The sequence below is a fragment of the Calidris pugnax genome, unplaced genomic scaffold (genome assembly GCF_001431845.1).
Source record: "Calidris pugnax isolate Ruff unplaced genomic scaffold, ASM143184v1 scaffold45, whole genome shotgun sequence".
Taxonomy (NCBI): Eukaryota; Metazoa; Chordata; class Aves; order Charadriiformes; family Scolopacidae; genus Calidris; species Calidris pugnax.
In genome coordinates, this window is record NW_015090764.1 from 3,319,928 (window position 1) to 3,341,189 (window position 21,262).

The window sequence follows — 21,262 nt, forward strand, 5'->3', positions numbered from 1 at the left end:
TGCGGGCTGTCGCCGCCAGGGCCTACCGGCCGCTGGGGTCGCGGGCGGCTGGCGGGAGGCGGCGGCCCAGGGGAGGGAGCCCCCCGTGAGGGCCGCGCCGCGGCGTCAGGGCGGGACCGCGGCGCCGGGCTGACCCAGGCAGAGTCTGTGGTTCAGTCGCGATAGGAAGCGTCAACGGCGTTATGCGTTGGATCCTGCGCGTTTTTTAGTTGTCAGGCAGATGAAGGAGACGTAGGTCTTCGGCTGTCTCCACGCATGGCCCTTGTTTGAAATGCCTCTCCGTTAGGGACTGGGGTTTCAGCGTGCCCTCGGTCTGTGCTCCTGCGGCACTGACAGAGAAGTGGCCCGTGGCCGTCCTGCCCCTGCCTCCTTCTCTCCCCGCTGCAGTGCACCGTCTCCCGTTCAGGTAATTAATAGCAATAAAGGTTCTGAGACTCATAATGTGAGCCCCGTGGTCCGTAATGGTGCTGCTCAGCTCTCCGGGTATCCGTAAAAGAAGGATATAAATCGTAAATTTTGCCTTAAGCGGCAGGATTGTACTCTTCGTTTTGTGTACCACCTGTATGAGTACATGTGATACGTTTTTCATTTCTAATCCTCCTCGGGGTGGTTCTCTGTCTGCTGTTTACATCAGACCCAGGATTGCTTTTGAGAGGCAGAAATAATGTATGTTTCTTCTTGTGTTCATAGCTGTAATTGTAACCAAAGGACAAATAACTCATTTTCAGCATCAAGCCGATGTGATGGGACCAAGCAAGCCAGCTGTGTCTGATGCTACGTTGGCATTCACTACCCAGCTATACAGGAATGAAGCAAAGCCGTTACAAACACAGGTATTATTTGATTTCTGCAAAGGTGCTGAATTTGTTTCGTGATCTTACAAAGAGATGATTATGACCCACTGCCTGAGGTAGCCCACTAGAGAGTGACAAATCTTCACGCTTGCTTTCATGATGCTGTCATACATAATCTTGACAGTGTCCTTTCATCAGGGTATAGATCAGAAACTACACCTGTAAATATTAGTCACCTGTCTGCTGTGGTTTAATCCCAGTGGGCAGCTAAGCACACAGCCGTTCATTAACTCCACTCTCCCCCAGTGGGATGGTGGGAGAGAATCGGAAGGGTAAAACTGTTAAAACGCATGGGTTCAGATAAAGACAGCTTTTTCCTTTTTTTTTTTTTAACACTTTGGAACAGCTCCAGTTTAATAGAAATGTTCCTGCAGTTCCAGAGAACCTGACTCTCAGATTCTCTAGCCCCCGTCCAATTATAATAGAAAAACTGAAGGCATCCAATGATCAGAGAAATCAACCTGGAAGCAGGGACCCCAGCATAAAGAGCTCTAGCATGTTTTCAGTTATATCTGAAGAGAGACTAAAATTGGCTGTTCAGCTAGCCAAAAGGGACATAAAACGAAGACATTTTGAAGAGCAAGTGAAACAGCAAGTGTTTGGAGATGCTGTCAATAAACCCGTGTCGGCCCAGAAGTCACAACAGCAAAAGACTGAAGTATTTGAAAAGAAAAATGCACTGAAGTCTCAAACTCACTTGAAATATCAGCAGAAGCTCAGTCAGCCTTCCAAAGTGGAGACTACCACCTCTGGTGCTAAAGTTTATCTTTACACAGCAACTGAGGGAAAGCTCATACCAGCTGGTTCGGGCTCTCCACCCACCTGTGACACAGGACCAGACCCTAAGCCAAATGCAAACAAAAAAGAAGATAAAAATGTGCGGGAAGTCCAACGTCTGCAAAAGGAATTGAGGAGCTATGTCCAGAAGATTGAAGAACTGACTAAAAAAGGTGTAAGACTGAACAATAATTGTTATATAAATGTGTGGTGGTTGTTGATTTGTTTTTCTTTCTGATTTATTTTTTTTTTTGCTTGGATTAGAATTCATATTTAGTTCTGGAATTTTGAGAACCATTTAATGTTTTCAAAAGTATATAAAAGCTAGAATGGATAGCCAGCTTAAACAATAGCAGGGTTTAATATCTCTGAGTGTTTTTGGTGAGTTCTAGTCCAACTTGCAATGATGATTAATTCCTGGTAGGCTGTTTAATAACATGGGTGAAAAAATCTTGGTGTCTGTAGGCATATTGGCTAGATATTCAGAGTGCAAAAAACAATATCGTGATTGGTCACATTCTTGCCAGTGATGAGAAAGGGGGCAACAGCTGGTAAAATTTCATTTCACAAGTCTGACTCACCGAATTTATGGCTGTGCAGTAACACAATAAATGTACTTTCTGACACTGCGCAGTGGGCTAACCCTGGTCAGCAGCAAAGTGCCACACATTTATGCTCATTTCCCCCTGGCAGGACAGGGGAGAGAATAGAAAGATTAAAAGCAAGAAAACTTTTGGTTTGAAATAAAGATAGTTTAGTAAGGGAATAAAAGAGGAAGAAGAAAGAAAAAAACCAAATCAAGTGATTAAAGGCAATCACTCACTGCCTCCCACAGATTGACCCAACGCCCAGCGGATCTGGGGGCAATGGCTGCCTTTCCCCTGAAAAACTCCATTTTTATTGCTGAGCAGTCACGGGGCTGTCCCTTGGGTCATCTGTGTCCCCTCCCAGCCTACGCACTGGTGGGGATAGTTGAAAAAAGAAAGAGTCAGTGCTTAGTGGTAGCCAAAACACGTGGGTGCTGTCAGCTCTGTTAGTCATAAATCCAAACCCAACCAGCTCTGCGCCAGTGACTGCGAAGGAAACTACCACAACTCTGTCGCAAAACTAAGGGGTCACTCGTGATTTTGTAAGCTACAACTAATAAGCTGTGTTGTATAAGAATGTTTAGTCAAATTCTAAATGGATACATGGTGTAGAGTTAAAATAACTAGCGTAGAGTTAAAATAACTGCTCGGGAGCCCTGCAAAATGCATGATACCTTGTGTATTCGTTCTGCAAGAAAGAGGCTAATTACTAAATTACGTTTGTTATCATGGTTTAATTGGGGTTTTCATAGGTTATATTAAGATATAAAACTTTACATTTCATGCTTTTTAGGGAGAGAGAGAGAAATTTTAGATCCTGATAAAGAGCAACAAGTTTGCACTAGGAGAGAGAAACAAGCTGCACGGTCAGCTCGGATGCTGTACGTACTCCAGCAACAGGTAGGAACCAGGATTTTAAGCTGGGGTGTAGAGTAGCTAGATACTGTGATGAATTTGACAGAAATGAACTGAAACAAGAGAAATTTGATCAGGTTATCTCTGAACTTCCATGCCATTCTAGTTTGCATCTGAATGGTGTGACTCATTTCTCTCATGATTGGACAGAAAAATGCATTACTGTTGGAAAATTTGGACTTTTACTCAGACGTTACAATGAAGATTAATTGTTTATTTATAGACATGGAGCTAATTCTGACTGACTTTCCCCTCTCCCCTTCCTTTCTTTATTAACAGGTAAAAGAAATTCAAGATGATTTAGAGAAACTAACTCCTAATAAAATCAAACATACTAAAAAGGTAAGATGTGATTATCTTTCAGGTTGTTAGTAACTTATTTACAGAAAGTTTTCTAGCTAGTTGAGCTTGGTTGTCCAGGGTACACCTGAGCCCTCTCCAGAAGGGAGATTTTCTTTGTATCTCGCACCTTTCATCCCGTAGTCACAGAATTCTGTCTCACTTGGTCTGATTCTGCCTTTGCTGCTTCCCTCTTCTCACTTTTATCTCTCTGCAGTAAACTGGAGGGGAAGGCTGTTGGTCTCTGCTTTTTTGTGGCTTCTAATTCCTTCTTCATTCTAGTTCCTTTTCTGACTAACACTGTGTTCTACTCTTCACTACCTTGTTTAGCTTGCTGTTGATCTCACTCAGACTTATCAGCCTCCTTTCTGATTTTCTTCCCAAGTCTGACTGTTTCTCCATGAAATCTCGGCAACATATATAGTTGGCAATACATAGTATCAGTATTCATAGAAACTGTAGCTATTAAAGCATTTATTTTTCATTTTTGCAGTCTCGAGCAGTATCCAGGTTGGCAGCAGCACACAGAGGAGCCGTGCGAGCCTTGCAGGTGTTTGCCAACCAGTTTATGGATCAGACGGAGCAACAGATCCCGACCCACTACAAGGAACTGGGCAGCCTCATTCGACAACTGTCTCTCTGTTCTGCCAAACTAGAAGTGGATTCTTCCATTTCTGACATTATCATAGATATTTTGCTTCAAGTTGAGGTAGGAAAAAACGTTTTGTTTTTGCTAAGGAAGAAAAGATGTAGTGAATATAAGACTACAGACTATACTGTTTTGGTTTTTTTAAAGGCCATATTTTCTAACATATAAATATGTTTCTAATGTTCCTAAATAATGGTGGTCTAAAATAAAGTTGCATCCTAAACACAGAAGATACCTGCTGCTGTTCTTGTTGGTGCTGTTCCAGTCTGTGTTGGCTCTTCGGGTAGAACGAGGACAGGTAGTGACAATGGAAACAGAGACCAGTTTCTGATTTGTTTGCCATTTCTGGGACTGTAAGAATTGCATTTTATACCTTGGTGCAGGTTACATGTTTATTGTTTTGCAATGCGTGCTTTATTAATCAGGATTCATGATGAGTGTCCGAGCCTTACACACAGTGATGGGTGCAGGATTGTCCCAACAGAAGATGAAGTTGTAGCTACAAGAGTTACTTAAGCTCTATCCCCTTCAAATGGCTTGTGTTAGTCATCTCTGATGCCTTAAAACATGGTGTTGGTATAATAGAAAAGTTCTGATTCACATTTCCTTCTGCAGTTCCTACCTACCAAGATTATTTTTCTTAAGTAAGAACCTATGTAACCTGAACTATTATGAAACCAGTATTTAATTAATTCAAATAAAAGCAACTAAGCGCTGTGTTTTTATTTTTACTGTTCTGAACTGCTTATGAGAACGGTGACAGTGCTAGCTGCCTGGGAACAGGAAAGGAGGCAGAATTGTTTAATTTTGGACTTAGCACTAGAAGAAGTGACTGTCTGTCTTACCATAGTTGTGTGGGCATTTCGGTTTTTTGTCTGTAGCCTTTGTGTCCAGTTCTTTTTGGACATGATGTAACCAGATAATTTGCTGGAGTCAATTGTAAATACAAAAATGCAAGCATTTTCTGTAAGATTTAAGTTAATAATATGAAGAAGCTTCTGCATCAACAATCCATCAGGAATAATTACTACCACAAAAACCAAAACCACACCAAAAAAGTTCCAACTACTTAGAATCTCTTAAATTTGTTTCTCATTATTACAGCAGGTTTACTGAAAGTACTTAACATTCTAAATATTTGATGCAGGATCTGGATTCACTGCTGGAAAAGAAACAAACACCCAAAAAAGTGAAGAAATGTATTTCTGCATCTCAGGGCAAATCTCGAAGGAACACTGAGGCATTTCCAACCAGAAAACAGCTTACATCTCCAAAAGCGGAAAACAAAGCTCTCATCTTAAAGGGACGGCTTGGACAAGAATGTAAAAAACCTCCCTCTGCCAGGAATCTCTTGACTGGTTTGTATTTTGAATTACTAAATACATTTTTATCAGCTATCTTACCATCTGCAGCTCAATTTTGTAGCATGTTATATATTGCTGGTCAGAACTGTATAACAGCCCATATGTAGTTATCACATTCACGTAGCCTTGTTACGCGTTTTTTTTCAGGTGTTCCCCTGAGATGACACACCTCCAGGTTTATCTGCCCTTTTAATACTATATTATTATTATCATGTTCTTCTTATTTTTGTCCATTTCTTTTCCCATGCTATGCTTGGATTGTTTTTCTGCAGTGTACACCTAAATGGCAGTTTACAAGTTGACATTAATGGTGCATACAGAATATTTCCAAATATCTACCTAGTTAATACTGTCTGTTATTTTTGAATGTAAAGTCACTGACTGTTAGCAAAACTCCAACAAAGCTATTGTTGTTTAACTGTTTACAGTGAAAAGATATACTGAAGCCTTGGCTCAGAATTTCCTTAGTTTGTGCAGTTTCTCTACTTTTAAGAGGGATGGCTGTGTTTTATTCTTCCCAGTTTGTTAACGTTAGTGTCTTCTGCACAGCAATATCAGTTTCAGTACCTGGAGACATGTTAACTGAGAGTTAAGCTGAAGACTTTGGTATTTTTCACTACTAGTTCCCCATGCAACCATTGGGAATTGGTTTACTTTATTGTTCTTTTATTTTGTATATGAAAGGAAATGGGCTGTTTTCTTTCTCAAGGTGTCATGAGATAAATTTACCACCTGAAGTGTTTTGGCACCTCATGAATGCCATTATAGCTTATTACATTATTATGTAACCTATAGTGATTGGGTTTTTTCATTGGTGCGTCTTTCCCATACCATTTTTTTACTAGAATAGTAAGTATTCCTTTCTACCCCTACATAAGGGTGAGGAGAATTCTGTGAGATTAATTCATCTTTGGCAGTCCAGAAAGACAGTATATTGACAAGCACCTAAAGGCTTCCACGTGTTTTGCTGCCTGAAAAAGAATGTTTTGTTGTCGCTACCTAAACTTCATATAGCAATTGCCAAAAGGTTTTTGCGTGATTTTCATATATAGGTGTATTTTCAAATATGTATATACATATAAATGTGTATATGCACACAAACCCCCAGATCTCCTCTTCATTAAAATGGTGTAAGAAAGAAAATTTATTTAATACTTGTCAGGAAAGACAAGTTGGTTTTTTTCTTGCCTTATTTGATTATTTTTTTTTTAAGTATGATAGAGCTTAAAAGTTCATGAGGTATATCTAGCATAACAGTATCAAATGTAGAAATAAAGATGATTCTTGCCCCTTTCAACTTACAGTTGAAAGTTGATTTATTATTTTTGATACAGATAAATATTGATGTGTTGCAAATATTTCAGCAGTTCAGCAGGCAAACAGTTGTGCTCATATATTGCACAATAAATTCCAAGAAGAAGATGACCCACCTACTCCAGAGAGAAACGTTGCTTTACAAGGAAGCATGGATGCACTGGCAAGAGCTGGAGCTGTAAGAAAAGATCGCATCCCTGAAAGCAGCCCTTTTAAGAAGAAAGGCATGTTACTACCTGCAAAATCACAGGTATGGAAGTGATAAGAGAATTTATTCTTTCTTCTGCTTGCCTCTGGGATTTGTTGTGTAATGTAAGACACTGCCAAGCTTTGCACTTCCTCGCAATGTTTTTATTCTAAGCTAGGAGACATAGTGAGATGAACTATGTCACCTGCCTACATTTTTTCTAGTGGCTATGACTATTTTTTATCAAATGGTTTTTGAAAGTAGTATTATTGTTCCTTGGAAACACATTGTTCAACTAGAAACAACAAATAACAGAATTAGGATGGAAAGCTTCCACCAAAACTAGTTTCATGCTTGAAATTGCGTTGGTTATTTGTCAACTTGAAATTAAAGCTGAAATATTTTCCTCTTATTGGTCCTCCTCTGTCATGAAAAATGCACTCAGCAGTAATGTTGTGCTAATGCTAATGTTAGTTGGAGGATATAAGTTAGGCAGATTTACTTCACTGATTACAGAAGTTATAAAATGTCACAACACAAATTCTGTTTTCTGGTAAGGCTTTATTGCAGCCAGCAAGAAGCTTCTGTAATGCAAACAAATGAGTTCTTTAAAGAATATTTCAAAGTGCTAAATTTTGCAAATAGTTGGGGTTTTTTAGTGAATGCTTTTTTTTTTTTCCTTCCTCAGAGTATCACCTTCAGCTTGAAAAATCAGAACCGATACAGTAACATAGATGTTCACATATGTAGCTTTCACTGCTTCCCCTACCTCTCAGTGAGGTTCAGCATTGCCATAATTCATACTGAGGGAACAAGGCTAAGTGTTCTTGTAGCAGATACAAATATGGCGATATTATAATTCCATGGCTGAATAAAATGTTACTTCGGGAACCTTCTGTTTGTATTTATTAAGAGTTAACATAGAGTCTAGTTCTGAAAATTTCAAAAGAGCAACCTTGGAAAAATTGCAACTGTTTGCAAAAATAATAGTTGCGGGATTAAGCATATGTTCCCTTCAGGCACAGTTGTAGTTCCTTTTAAATCAGTTGTAAAACCTCCACGTAGGTCAGCTGTGCCACAAAGCAGGCAGGCATACCTTCAAGACAAATTCTGAAGCAGAAATTCTGAAGCAAATTTTGAAGCAGAATACTTCAAAAATACAGCAACTGGAATATATGTTTTTAATATGATTGTGTTAATTTTAAGGGAATACTGAAATCTCTAAAATCAAGACAGGTACAGCCTCAAGGAAAGCGTGCCCGATTTCAAGAGACAACTATAGCTTTCCAGCTGAAACAGAACAAACGACTTCAGGAGAGCAGAAAGCCCCACGTGTCCCCGGCCCCGGCATCTCTGCCTGCTCCACCCCAGAGGTACGTTCAGAGCCTGGGGTCTGTCTCTGCCCCACGTCTGATGGTGGTGAAGGGTGGGTTTGGCCCAGCGTGGCTTGCTGCCGGGCGGCTCTCGGAGAGAGCCGGGAATTGGCCTGTTTGCCAGTAGCTGAAACATAATTGAAGATCCCTGGTTCCCAACAGAAGTTCCTGGCTTATGTGGTCTTAAAGTCAGTATTAATTTTCTCTCTAAAGTTTTTTGCAAGTTTTTTAAACTAATACTCAGAATCGCATGATTCCATTCTTCAGTTGTTAGAGCGTGCATTTTGTAACCCTCCTTGTTACTGTTTTATTTTTGAAGACTAGCAGGGCTTGAAGCTGAAACTTCAAGAGGTGTGAAGGATCTAACTGACTGCAGCAGAGAAGAAATGAAAAAAATGCAAAAGTTAAGGTAATGACTTACTTTGAAAGCTAATAAATGGTGTCAGATCTGATGCGATCTTCTCCCTGTTCCCACCAGTCCCCCAAAAAGTACATTTATGCGTTTCGGTTTTTAAATTATTGTTGTTGTACCAAGTTTCAGAATGGTGTTGTCATTTGTTCTCTTTTGTGTAGGTCACGAAGTGCTTCTCCCACCTTGCGTGCAACTGGAGTCGAGACGGCAGGACAGGAGTGCTCAGAACCTCCCGCAGACAGGACGCAGGTAGTAGAGTCAACCTCACACCACTCTGTGAAGGAAGCTTTTAGAGCTGTAAAACATTTATAAAGGAGCAACACACAGTTTCTTTTTAACTTAATGCAAGTCATGTTTATGTAGTCAACACAGTTTTGGACATTTGGAGAGTGTATTTCCATTTCCACTTTCTTGGATTCCTGGGTGATCTCTGAACCTGTGACAGTTTCATCTTCAATTTGGGAACATAGATGTGTAGCAAGCTTTTTCCATATTCATTGATTTTATTGGTATAAAAAACATAGTAAGCTGTTTCTATTGATTTGGTTTATTGTGTGGGTGGAAGGAAAACGGGAATTTATTTGGAATTTCATTGAAGGGAAAAGTTGAAATGACAATAGATTAGTTCCATGAGCTGCTGTAAGAAATGTTTGATTTGCAAGCATTCTTTCTCCTCCAGTTATTTTTGGTTTTGTGGGGTTTTTTTTATTTCTTTCTTGCATTGGCTGTATGGGTTTTTGTTTGTTTTTTAATAGCAGGTTGCAGCAAATGCAGATACTCTGAGTGAAAATGTATTGGATGATCTGTTGGAAGATGCTGCTCAGGAGCTGTGGGGTATGGAGCAGCGTGAGAGACTGCAAACCCAGGCTCTGCCTGCAGCTGACACTCACACTCTGGAATCGATGTGGCAAAGAATGGAAGAAATTGAAGTAAGATTTTCTCTCTTGGTTGGTCTCATTAGTGCCAGTTTCTTGTTTACTGTCCATAAATTGTAATATCTGTAAGTACTTACAGTCTTAAATGACGCAAAGTCTGACTGGATCAGTGTATGAAATGAAAGACTGGAAGGGGCTCACACAGCAACAGAACACAGTATAAGAACAGGAGAATGTTTGCCATCGTGGTTTTATTACTGGTTTTAGAGTTGGTGGAGCTGAGTATGCTTCCCGCCTCAGGACTGTGCTTAGATCTTCATACGTGAACAGGATAATCAGTATGGCAATTATGCTGATTGTCTCACAAACTGGAAAGTATTTGAATATTTTTCGGATGTATTTATTTTCATTTTTTTGTGATACGGGATCCTAGTATTCTAGTAGCACGAGCATCTCAAGGACATAAGCTCTGGCATTCCAAGATATTTTATAGGGCAACATGGGGAAGTCAGACAGATACATGGTTATCTGTGACCTTATTTGTCAATCTTTCTATGTAAATATTCACGAGATTATCATTTACTTGACTTGAGCTTTCTCATATATTGCTTTCTTAAAAATTTCCTCTTGACCAGCTTTTCCATAGTTTTCAGTTCAAGTCCCATTTCAACCTTCCTGTCAGTGAAATTTATGATAACTTTCTGTGTTACGTTAACGAGGCAAAACAAGCCTTCTTTGACCGAGGAGGATCACGACCCTCTTTCCTATAACCAGAGCAGCTGAACTGCCAAGTATGTGTCGATTGATTAATGTTGTATCTTCAAACCCAGAGACACCAGGAGGCTGTTCGCAGGAGATTCACCCAGATCGTGTACAGTGATGCCGAGTGCTGGGCCCAGGAAGACAAAACGGGTACGTGTCTTTGTAGTGCAACTTGATTTTCCTGTAATCTGTATCTTTAAATTCAGATGTTTTGAAATCAAGATCATTGGATTATGTGTGATCAAATAGCACCATCCAGACACATTTTTTACTATAATTGCTCCTTTCAGGAGACTGATTCTGAAATATAGTTCTAAAAGCAATATTGTAAAGAGGAAGGATCTGTTCTGAGAACAGGCTGTCATATTCTACTTTGCTTTATCTGGGTTGCGTTTGGATGGAAAGCACTGCTGGTGCAACTTAGCTGAAGGGTGGGAATCTCTAACACATGGTTCCAATCATCAAATGTTAAGTTTGAATGTTGTCCCTTTTCTAGGCGTTTGTCATTCCTTAGCTTAGCTGGTTTCTTTTCTACCAAGCTGTGTGCAATAGTTTTTATGCAGCGAAGGTGGTGTTCGCTAAGTCCATACACTCCCACTCATCCATGAGCAGAATGTACCCCAGCAGGCGACTGATTTCCTGCCTGAGCCTGAGGTGTCCTAAAGCTGCTTCACTCCTTTCCTTGTTCACCTCTTCATGACTTGCCTGTCTTCAGTTTTGAGGAAGGCACTGGCAAATCCGTAAATCTCAGTGTGGTCTCATTTGACTTGATTCCTTTGAAATACCAGTAACCACTTAGCAGTAATCATTTCCATGCTGCTGAATTCAAAACTGTTTTTAGGAGCTGACAGGCTGAGGTGAGGTGTAGGGGAACAATCTCAGTTTGTTCCTGCTGTTAGGCAGGAGCAAGCAGATATTTATCTTCTAGTTTGCTTCACCCATTTTCTTTCCTTTGTTTTAATAAACTATCAGTTTAAACAGTTTAGAATTCAAGAGTAAATGTTAAGTAAATACTGGTGTAGCAGTGAATCCTTAGTATTTAAGGTTTTTCTGGCAGTACACAGAAGATGATACTAAATTACTTCAGTTTAGAAGTAATTTTTCTCTTATTCCTTTCAAGTGACCTTGATACTGGTTTTAGATCTTGCAGCATACATGCAAGTTTAATTTTTATAGCCTCAGAAAATCTGGATTTTTCTGTACAGAACTCATTATCCAATATGCTTCAGCAAAAAGTACTTAATCTTTGAAAAAAACACAGTTTGGATGCTTCCAGTTCACATCAATGAAATTTTCCTGCTTGTTTTTATTGTATAGAAAATAAAAGAAAGAATGTACAGTCCTTCAAATATGACAAACAGTACAAGAGCGAAGCTACACTATTTTCTAAGCTGAGTATCTAATCACATGTTGACTTTCATGGAACTGTGTAGTTTTATACCAGTTTGAAAATCTCACAGTAAGACTGGTGAAGACTTAGCCAAAATCTTGTTGGACTTTTTTTTTTCGCCTGTCTTGGATTTACTACCAAGCTTAATAGACTACACTAGTTTCACAATGGGATTTTCTATCTCTCCTCTAGAAGTACCTACTGACATAACAAACTATTAATACTAAAGGTAGGATTTCTAAAATGCTCAGTTTTATTACACTGAGCTCTTGGAAATCCTATATTGAATTTACATTTTAGGGGCTTGTCACATTCAGTACTTATCTGAATCACTTCCCCTTAAACGAAGCAAAAGTATTTGTGAGGACTTACCTGCAGTAAATGTGTTTTTTCTCTTCTGAAGAAAAAAATTTAATTGTTATTTTCTTTCTTTTAGAACAACAAATGGCATTGATAGCTAAAAAACCTACATCTCCTCATCCAATTCAGATAACCAAATTCAACGGATGCACAGAGTCAGAAATGGAAATTTTATTTGAAAAACTTTCTGATGGCAAGTACGTAGAATATTTAGCCCTACGCTAAACTGTGGTGCATATGAGCTGTGTGTCTTCTTTATAGTGTTTTCATTACAGAAAATTACAGTTACTATTTTAAGAGATTTTCTTATCCTTCATAAAGATAATTGAAAATCTCGTTCTGGCTTAATGACTATTTTATATTTCCAGAGATATTGATGAAAACAAAGAAGCAGAGGAGAAGTTGCAGACTGGAAATGACATTCTGCAGCCGCTGACTTGGAATTCTCTACACAAAGAGTGCTGTGTGTCTCTCTCGGTGCCAAAGTATATGCTCCAGAGCATCTTGGATTATAACAGCAGATACGGGCATCACTTAAAGCTTATTTCCCATGAGGCCGTAGGCAGTTTCGATCCATGGCAGATTGCTGAGAGGTATATTAACTATCTTTGTGTTTTTGAAGCTGATGAATGGGTTTTTTGTCCTTGTTGAGGAAAGGAGTGGGGAGGGGGGTGTTTAAATTCCAAATTGAAAGCCAGAAGCAGTTGGCTGTTTCTCTACTGGTACTTGGTGTTTGTGGATTTTTAAGGTAGTTGGATAAAACAGAAGGATATGGGAGTGGAATGTCCTGGGGGACTGATTATTTTTCACATCTTTCTATGGTGTTACCACAAAAACAACTGTGTGAAATATAGGGTAATTTAAATTATTTTCAGAAGACCATCATCAATAGGTAAATTGAAGGAAAAAAAAATTAACTTATTTCTAAGTGAAAAAGAAATAAAGCACTGTAAATAATTGTGCAAATTTTAATCTTTGTGGTGAGGGATTATGAAGTTCATCTTTCATGGAACAACAGTAGATATTCTTGAGAAGAGACCACTGGCCTTAGCACAGATTTCAGTGCTTCCTCTTCCACAAGTCTTCATGCTTCGTGGAGTCCTGTGGGGGAAGTGAGACACAGGTGACCTCCCTCACCATCCCTTAGTGCAAACAGAAGAGGTGAAGAAGCAATAACTAACTGTCTGTGCTTCACTTCTTGGCCAAGAAAAATTGTTTATCGTGCTCAGTGTCCGCTAAGCAAGCGAGGCGAGGTAAGCTGAAATACCCACTCTTGCACTGAAGTGTTTTGATTGCTCAGTAACAACTAAATTATATCACTGTGTATCCTTTCCTTGCACTTTTTGTGAGTGATTGCCTACAATTGCCTAGAAATCATTTTCAGTATGTATAATGTATTTCAGAAATCACCTATTGGTCTTGTAAAGTCCCAGCCCAAAAAAAGCATGGAAATACAGGCTGAACTTGAACCTTGTTAGTCTTGTTCTTTTAGAACTGAAGAAATACTGACACAGCATCAGTTGACAGGGAGGGACCATTAATTCCCTGCACAATGAAAATCAGAAGACTTCTGATGGGGAGAAATGAAGGAAGAAAACTCTGGAGTATTGTGAAAGAATTACAAAATCTAACTTCAGTGGTTGTAGATGGAGTGATTTGCCCTAATTGTCTGTATTGGCAGATTGTTAATCAGGTGTAATTGCCAAGAGTTTTTAAACTTCTGCACACATTTTTAATGTAGTAGCATTGAAATCAGCAATACAGCTCATTTGAGTAATATTTGGCATCTGTGTCAGTGCTTCCAGGAGCAGGTCCTGCAATATTTGAGATTAACTCTGTGCACACAAATAACCCCGTGTGTTGATGCTTTGCCCAGCTGTGGATAAGCAGGCAGATGTTTTAATAACTGTGGTTAGACCACTGTATTTCTATCTACTGAACTAAATCACTGAAATATGCTTTGTTGGTTCTCAGCACTGAACTGTGATCCTTTTTACAGTTGTGTGAAGCCAGTAGGTGAAGGACTGGCACTTTCTTGGGACAGGCAGAGGGATTAAATGGGAGTGAATCCTTCTGACAGCTGAATTCCACTGCTGCTGGCACTTGAAATCAAATTCCAAACGCAGTCCGATATCCAGCATGCTTCCTTGACTCGCTCTTACCAGCAGAGGGCATTATAAATCCTTTGATATAAAATAGTATCACACAATGTTTAAAAGAAACATTCCCATGCTATGCTCAAAAGGTCTTAGACTAATTTTATGATATTTTAGAATATAATCAAAACTGATGAGAAGTTTTCAAGAGGCCAGTAAACAAATTGTGTTCTTACACTAAAATAGTTTTCAGTAACATCTGCTGTGCTTCAGAGATCACTGAAAACTGAAATTTCTCATCTCACTTTTCCTTAACCTACTGCTCTTGGTAAGGCTAAAAGCAATAAGAAGCTTCCTGTCTACTTCAACAGCCTTTGGATGAGAATCACAGTGTGTTAACTCTTACTCCCAGAGCACAGTCTGTATCTAAGAGTTTGAAAAAAGGAAGCAACTCAGATCTCTCAACACTTTTAAGCCTGAAGTATGCTCTTTGCTATGAACCAGACTGAGGAGAGGATTTCTGATACCTTATACATCACACATCAGAACACAAATCAGATCTTTGCTTGGGCTAAGCAGTAGAAAGAATGACAAAACATGAGTATTTGCCTTTAAAATCAGAGTATTGATATCAATGGAATTAATGCCTGGAATTTGAAGTCTGATTTTCTGAACCTTTTCTTTATTTCAGCCTGGCAGAGCAGCTGGCAGAAGAAGCCCTGTGTGCCGTGGCAGCTGAGCTGCAGGATGTTTGCGAGGACTATGCAGAAGCCGTGTTCACATCAGAGTTTCTGCAGCCAGCGCAGTAAATGCTTTCAAATCTGCCCCATTATTAAACACAACATCAGCCTCAGTCTAACAGTCTTATCAGATGATCTAATTTTTCATGGTTTTTTATAAGTCCGTGAGATTCTGTTCAGCAAATGAATTCAGCCCATCAAGGATTCATCTTACCTTTTAAAACAATCATCATAATGTTTCTCTTTCCAGTCTTTATTATACTGCATTTCTCAGAACTTAACTTTTAGCCAGTGTTTCAATAGAATGAAGCAAACTGTTATAGGTAAAGTTTACATAATTTGACAGGAATACCAATCCATTTGTATACATGTATTACTTCATTTTTATGTGTGATCTTCTCACTAGAATAGTCTTGGGAGAAGGACTGGGCTCAAGCAGTGTCACAGACTTACCTCTCCTGCGCCTCAGTTTTCTGCTTTAAAATGAGGAGACTCTGACTGACTTACCTCATAAGGCAGCAATGGGTTTTTGTTTATTCTTCTCAGTAAAGTGAATGTATCTGACACTTGTGTCGGAAGAATGAATTGTTACTTGTATTGCTCCGAGGTGGAGCACTCCAGAGCAGAAGCTGGTTGATTTGGTGTCAGGTGAAAGGATGTTGCCTGACCCCACTGCTCAGCACCTTTCCTGGGATGGGTTCTGTTGGGCCTGTCCAAAGGGAGGATTCTCACGGCGCGGCACTGGCTGTTCCTACAGCCTGGGCTCTTGCAATCATCTTCTGAACGTCCCACCTCTTCTGCTGACTTCCCAATGTCACCAGTGCGTTATGCACAGACAAATGAGATCTTTCAATAGAAGCACATGACGGTGATTTTCTCCCTTTTTCTTAAGCTAGTCTAAAATACTATAATTTTATCAGCGTTTAGTGATCCAACCCCACATTCTGTAGTCTTAAGAATCCCATTGACATTAAGAATAAGAAAATGAATGAACAATTGGTGTTTTTGCAATATTGAATTAACTTGTCTGTTTCAAGTGATCAATGTACTGGTTTGGGTTATGTCTGCAGGAAGCAATGAACAATGATTGGGGAAATGCGAATTTAACCCTTGAGGTAACCCAAAACCCAATATGACAATCTATTTTCTTTGATAAATTTCATTTCTCCAGTAGTGTTCAACCTATAACAGCATAATTTTTAACCACCTAAAATTACTTATAGTTCCTCTAATTAGAACACACATTTTAAAAATAATTTTGTTTGTACTGAAGCCTGGTTTACTGTTTTGCTTGTCTGTCATTTACATCAACTGCAATGATGTAAATGGTACTGCTGATGTGTTATTTCTGTAATTTAAAGCACAATCTTTTATTTCTAACATTATAGAGATAAGCCTATTTTTAAATCCAAAAGATTAAAGCCATATTGTCTCTATGTATGTGTATATATGCTTCTGAAAATATTCAAGACATTTTATTTCGTAATAAACGACACTTGTTTCTTAGGACTCAACGTAGTTTTAATGTAAGATAATTTCCATGGGAGCCCCTTTGGAATTGTCGGCACTGACACCAGGGGATCACCCGGCAGCGTCACAAGAGCCAGACACCGCCTGCCTCGAATTAATGTGGTCATCTGCCAAGGTAAATACACCTCCTCCATTGAACCCCACCAAGCCGTCAGCAGTTGCCAAAGTGGACTTTTATTCTGGGTGAGAATTTTGTGGGATTTAGGTGCCTTCTTGGAGCAGAAACATGAGAAGAGTGAAGGCTTCAGGTCTTGACTTCACTCTCTAAAGTTCCTTAGAATGGACTGAAACCAAAAGATTCTGTAATGTATTATTTATACACACCAGTTGGACAGTTGTGAGGTTTCTACCCTGAAAAATTTCCTAATTTCAGGGCTCCCTCGCTGGAGCAGTGCCGCGGGAACAGCCATGTCCCCCCACTTGGTCACACTCATTTCCCCTGGGGGCAGCTCCTTGCCTTTGCAGGGATGCCCAGGCTGTTGGTGGGACTGGTATCCATCGCCATCCGGCCCTGCTGAGGAGCTGTGGGACCGTGTCCGCTGGGGCTGTCACTCCAGCCACCCCTGGGGGTCTCTCTGCCCCCGGCGCAGTCGTGCTCCCCCCAGCAGACGACTGCTGTGCAGGGAGCGATGGAGCCGGGGGTGAATGTGGGGATCCCGAAAACAGGACTGTGCATTCTACCAGCAGCTTCTGCAACTCCTGAAAACATGCAGTCCACTCTGTAAATATTTAACTGTAGAAATTAAATCGGCATGCTGCTGGGAGTGAGGTAGTTATGGCAACGGTGTTTGCTCTATCACCACTGTGGAGAGCTACTTTTATCTACTAATGCTGGACCTAATTCAGTTTCCATTAATGTCAGTGCAAGAGCATAATTGAACTCCTTTCTTCTCTCTGGCGTGCTTTGTCTCTGCATTACTCCAGCTTTCTGCATATCCTGCTCCTCTGTGGACTGCCGGGCACCGCTACTGGGTACGGTAATTCCCTCGGGGTACTCAGAATGGGCTGGAATCTTGTGTTCTGTTCCCTTTGCTCTCAGGGCACACGTTGTCTTAGCTGTTACACCTGATGGAGTATCATAGAATGTTTATTTGTGTGGGCAGATTATTTTAAAATAGAGGAGGTGCAATGAACAAGGGAGGGGGTTGGAAATTGCAGTGAGCTTGACAAGGAAAACCAAGGTCTCATTAGTCTGTCCCGCATGCTGACAGCTGAAGGGAAAACTGGGTGTTTCTAGAAATACGTGCTAACTCTTGGGCTGATTTCTTTTTCGTATTGTTGTTAACTAGATCTTGATTTAAATTGATAGAAAAGATGTACCTCAAGCTATTCAAGATGCCTCTGAAGTTTACTTCCTCATTGACATGAAAGCAGTGCTAATCAGTTATCACACAGTTACAGCAGCTTGAGTTCTTACTCTGTGATGCTCTTGTCTCAGAGCAAATGGCAGTCAGTGAAGTTATCCTGATCAAACTGCAGAGCAAGAGAACAATCTGTGTTGATGAAGTCATGGGCAGAAAATGCTGATTTTTTGAAATTCAATTGCAATTCTTTGTCTTCAGGGAAGTTTTGCTCAGCCTTCTAATGAGTAGAACAAAAGCTTGAGACATCTTACTTGCATCTGCCTGATAGAAATTAAGCAATCCCAAATTTCCGCAGGCTATAACCTCTCTTGGGAATCTGAGTCTTATTTATTTATTGCACTGATTTATTTTTTTATCTTTTTCTTCTCTGAGTCAAACATGAGAATAGCAACGTGATGAAGGTTCCTGTCTGGAGAGTCGGTCTGTAGCTGTTCCAGTGAAGTCTCGGCAGGGACAAGCTCCTGCAATTTCAGTTGGAGTTTAGTGCTCAGCAATTGTCAGGATTTGGTCTCCAGTTTGGGGCAACCTGCAGAGAACCTGGTCTTTGTATTGGCAGTTCTGTGGGTCACACCAGTGCTGACAACTGAGTGAAAGCTCGTTCGCGGTCAAGGAGTTTTCACTGGAAATTTCATTCCTCTCTGAGGCTTGTAAATGTGGCTGAAATTCTAAAGGAAAGATTACACTCTCTATAATGTCTGGGAATTCTTGGGTAAAGAAGTTCATTCTGAATATGAAACTACGTGGCACCAACTAAATTAAAAGTAAGGCTGCTGCTGCCTTCCCCCCACCCTCTGGCTTTCTTCTCCTGCTGCTGCGCCCAGTCTGAGCGCTTGGGCTGAGTTAAAACCAGCCAAACAGAACTGGGTGAGCAGGAAGGAGATAGAGAACAAGTAATCTTCTTTAAAGGGAAAGAAAGATCAGAGTGGTTGCTTCTGTTGTCAAGACTTCCAGTGTGGATTTCTGACCACCTCAGGAGCACATGCTTAACGATTATTATATCAGCAGGAGGGGGCACCATTGGTGTCAGTTATTAATAAACCTCAAAAATGCACATCCTGACTCTCTTTCTTTCTTCTTACTCATTCCTTTTTTTAACTCACTTTAGCAGTTTCTGTCCCTTTTTGAGCTGGCATGGAACAAAAAGTCCTCGGTATTACTGAAACATAAATAGCATTGTTCAAATGGACCCAAACTGAGGGGCTCAAGGGAGATCAAGCTGGCTATTCCACACAGACATCTCCTTAAGCGGACTCTTCCAGCCTCCTGAAATCTGCTCAAAGCAGAACCAGCTGTAGAAGATGAAGGCTGCCCAGAGAACACCGCCCGTCAAAGAGACTTCAGCAACCAGCACATTTTTTCTCTTTCTGAAAGGCCTGGACTTTGCCTGCAGGCACAGAGCTCCCCGGGCTGGGGTGGGAATCCATGACACGTTGCGCCGTGTGGGCCCTTCTCAGAAGGGTCCAGCATCGCCAAGACCAGCAGAGGCCTGACCCCTGGTCCCAGACTGTGTCAGTGCTGTGGGAAAGAGGTAAAGGATTTATTTTGCCTTGTGTATGTTTAGTCCTGGGGCAATGTGACAACGACCCTTCAGGCAGCGAGTTATGCAGAAGCAGAACAAGTAGAAGAGGCAAATCTCTCTCCACTATAACTTTGCTGCCAGGTGGAATCTTCCCCAAAACATCTGAAAACCATAAATGTCTGATTAGTGTGCCTGGCTTGTGCTGAAAGGTAGGATGAATTGGTTTGTGGCAAGGGAGCAGGTGAAAAAATAGCTGCAGTCCAGTAATGTTCTTTGAAAGTTCAACAGGTGCTGGGGCTCCAGGATGAAGACTCAGTGTCAAAAAATTAGCAAAATCCCCTTTGTCAGAGAAAGGGAAAGGCTGTGACCTGGAGTAGCTGAGCTTGAAAGGCCAGGAAGGAATATGAAAATGGCAGCCTGGGAAGCATGGTTTCTCTACACTGGACAGTATTTCTCCCCGTGCACTACACAGGTGGCTCCACAGCCTTCCCTTACTTGGTACTGGTAAATGAGGACCATGGGTGCCACCAAGAGAAAATGTTCTGTAGGTAAGTTACTAGTCTGAGGCGGGGGGTGTAGAGTGACATTGAGCATCAGGATGAAGACTTCTCTAATGAGAGGTTATTAATAGCAGTGGGGTGATGGGAGGTCGTGCACAGCGGCCTCACAGGGCATCTCCACTCGCGATGACCAACCTGCTCTTCCCACTATTCCCATGGCGTCGCCCCAGCCTGTGTGGACCCTGATTCTGGAACCGAGCAGCCCAGCGGCACCAGCCCCATCTGCGGCTCCAGGCAGCAGCTCTCAGCAAAGCTGAGCCAGGGGAAGATCCATCTGTTGAACTGAAATTGTGTGAGCTGAACAAAGCTCCGCACACACGTGTGGAGCAAAACTTGCTGAAGTCTCCCAGGTGCCCACGGAGCAATTGCCGGTCTCCAGAGCACCAAGTAGCATTGTCTTTCCAATGCATTGTGTCAGTGTTTTTTGATTTGGGTAATAAATGTTTTGGCTTTTCCATTTTGATAGATATTTAGGAAAGTGGATAGGTTCATATGTCCAAGGTCAGTATCTTTTTGCTTTATTTGGAAACACTCTAACAATAGAAATCTTTTTTTTTTTAATCTTCTTAATAGCACTGTGGTGGCTTTTGCTGAGACAGTAACCTAACTGGATTCGATCCATCTCAGCAGGGTTGAAGGGCGCATATCACTGCTTCAATGCACACCTTCCTACCACATTGAAGTAACTAAATCCTGTCACTGCTGGCACTAGAGCTCTTGCTGGTAGTATCTTCAGAGGAAGTTGAGATGCAGTGAAAGCACAGTGACTCAGCTGGATTATTGCATTAATCTGTTTAAATAGACTCTTGGGACAAACTACTTTACAAAGTAGAGCATCCTTAGCCAGAGTTCTGCCACTCGGGTGTCAGCTTTGTCCAATCCCCCCAGTCTGTGACTTCTAGGGAAGTTTCTAATTAGTGTTGAGATTTTTCCTTCTCCTTTGCACAGCATTCTGTGACTTTGCCTACGGGCAGAGACTTTTTTATTTTTACTCCTCTTACTAGAGACAAAGTGGGTACTGAAACAGCCAGTGCCTAGTGTGCAGTCTCACTCTGTGTAGAGCAGGACAATGACAATTGTCTGTTGATGGGAGGCTGTGAACGCCTGAGGAGGCTGTTACCTCAACAAATTAAGTGAAGCTCAGGTACCTGCTAAAGAGAGGAGAAGCTGGCAGTTTGGGAATTATAGTAGGTGAGTCTGGCTTGCTTCAAGAGAAACCATTACTGGAAATATTAATAGATCTAGGATTGTATCACAGGCGAGGAAATGCACCACCTGCCTCTCTTTACAGCTCA

At 40.9% G+C, this 21,262-nt stretch overlaps 1 protein-coding gene across 9 annotated transcripts; it reads left to right on the top strand.

Moving 5' to 3' along the window:
- Nucleotides 1-46: 46 nt before the first annotated feature.
- KIAA0753 (KIAA0753 ortholog) lies at nt 47-19,032 on the top strand. Of its 9 annotated transcripts, none has more exons than XM_014962697.1 (18): nt 47-406; nt 691-833; nt 1,201-1,804; nt 3,012-3,118; nt 3,413-3,475; nt 3,966-4,181; nt 5,269-5,479; nt 6,850-7,049; nt 8,193-8,359; nt 8,679-8,768; nt 8,933-9,020; nt 9,527-9,700; nt 10,477-10,558; nt 12,235-12,355; nt 12,527-12,751; nt 14,946-15,059; nt 16,502-16,639; nt 17,449-18,947. In XM_014962697.1, exons 2-17 carry the CDS (start codon nt 744-746, stop codon nt 16,527-16,529), a joined length of 2,580 nt encoding a protein of 859 aa, XP_014818183.1. In that variant the 5' UTR covers nt 47-406; nt 691-743; the 3' UTR covers nt 16,530-16,639; nt 17,449-18,947. The 9 variants fall into 9 exon arrangements, with proteins under 9 accessions (XP_014818183.1, XP_014818261.1, XP_014817814.1 ...); XM_014962775.1 differs by having other exon boundaries at nt 729-833; XM_014962328.1 differs by lacking the exon at nt 47-406 and adding an exon at nt 18,997-19,032 and having other exon boundaries at nt 490-833; nt 17,449-17,496.
- The last annotated feature ends 2,230 nt before the right edge of the window (nt 19,033-21,262 follow it).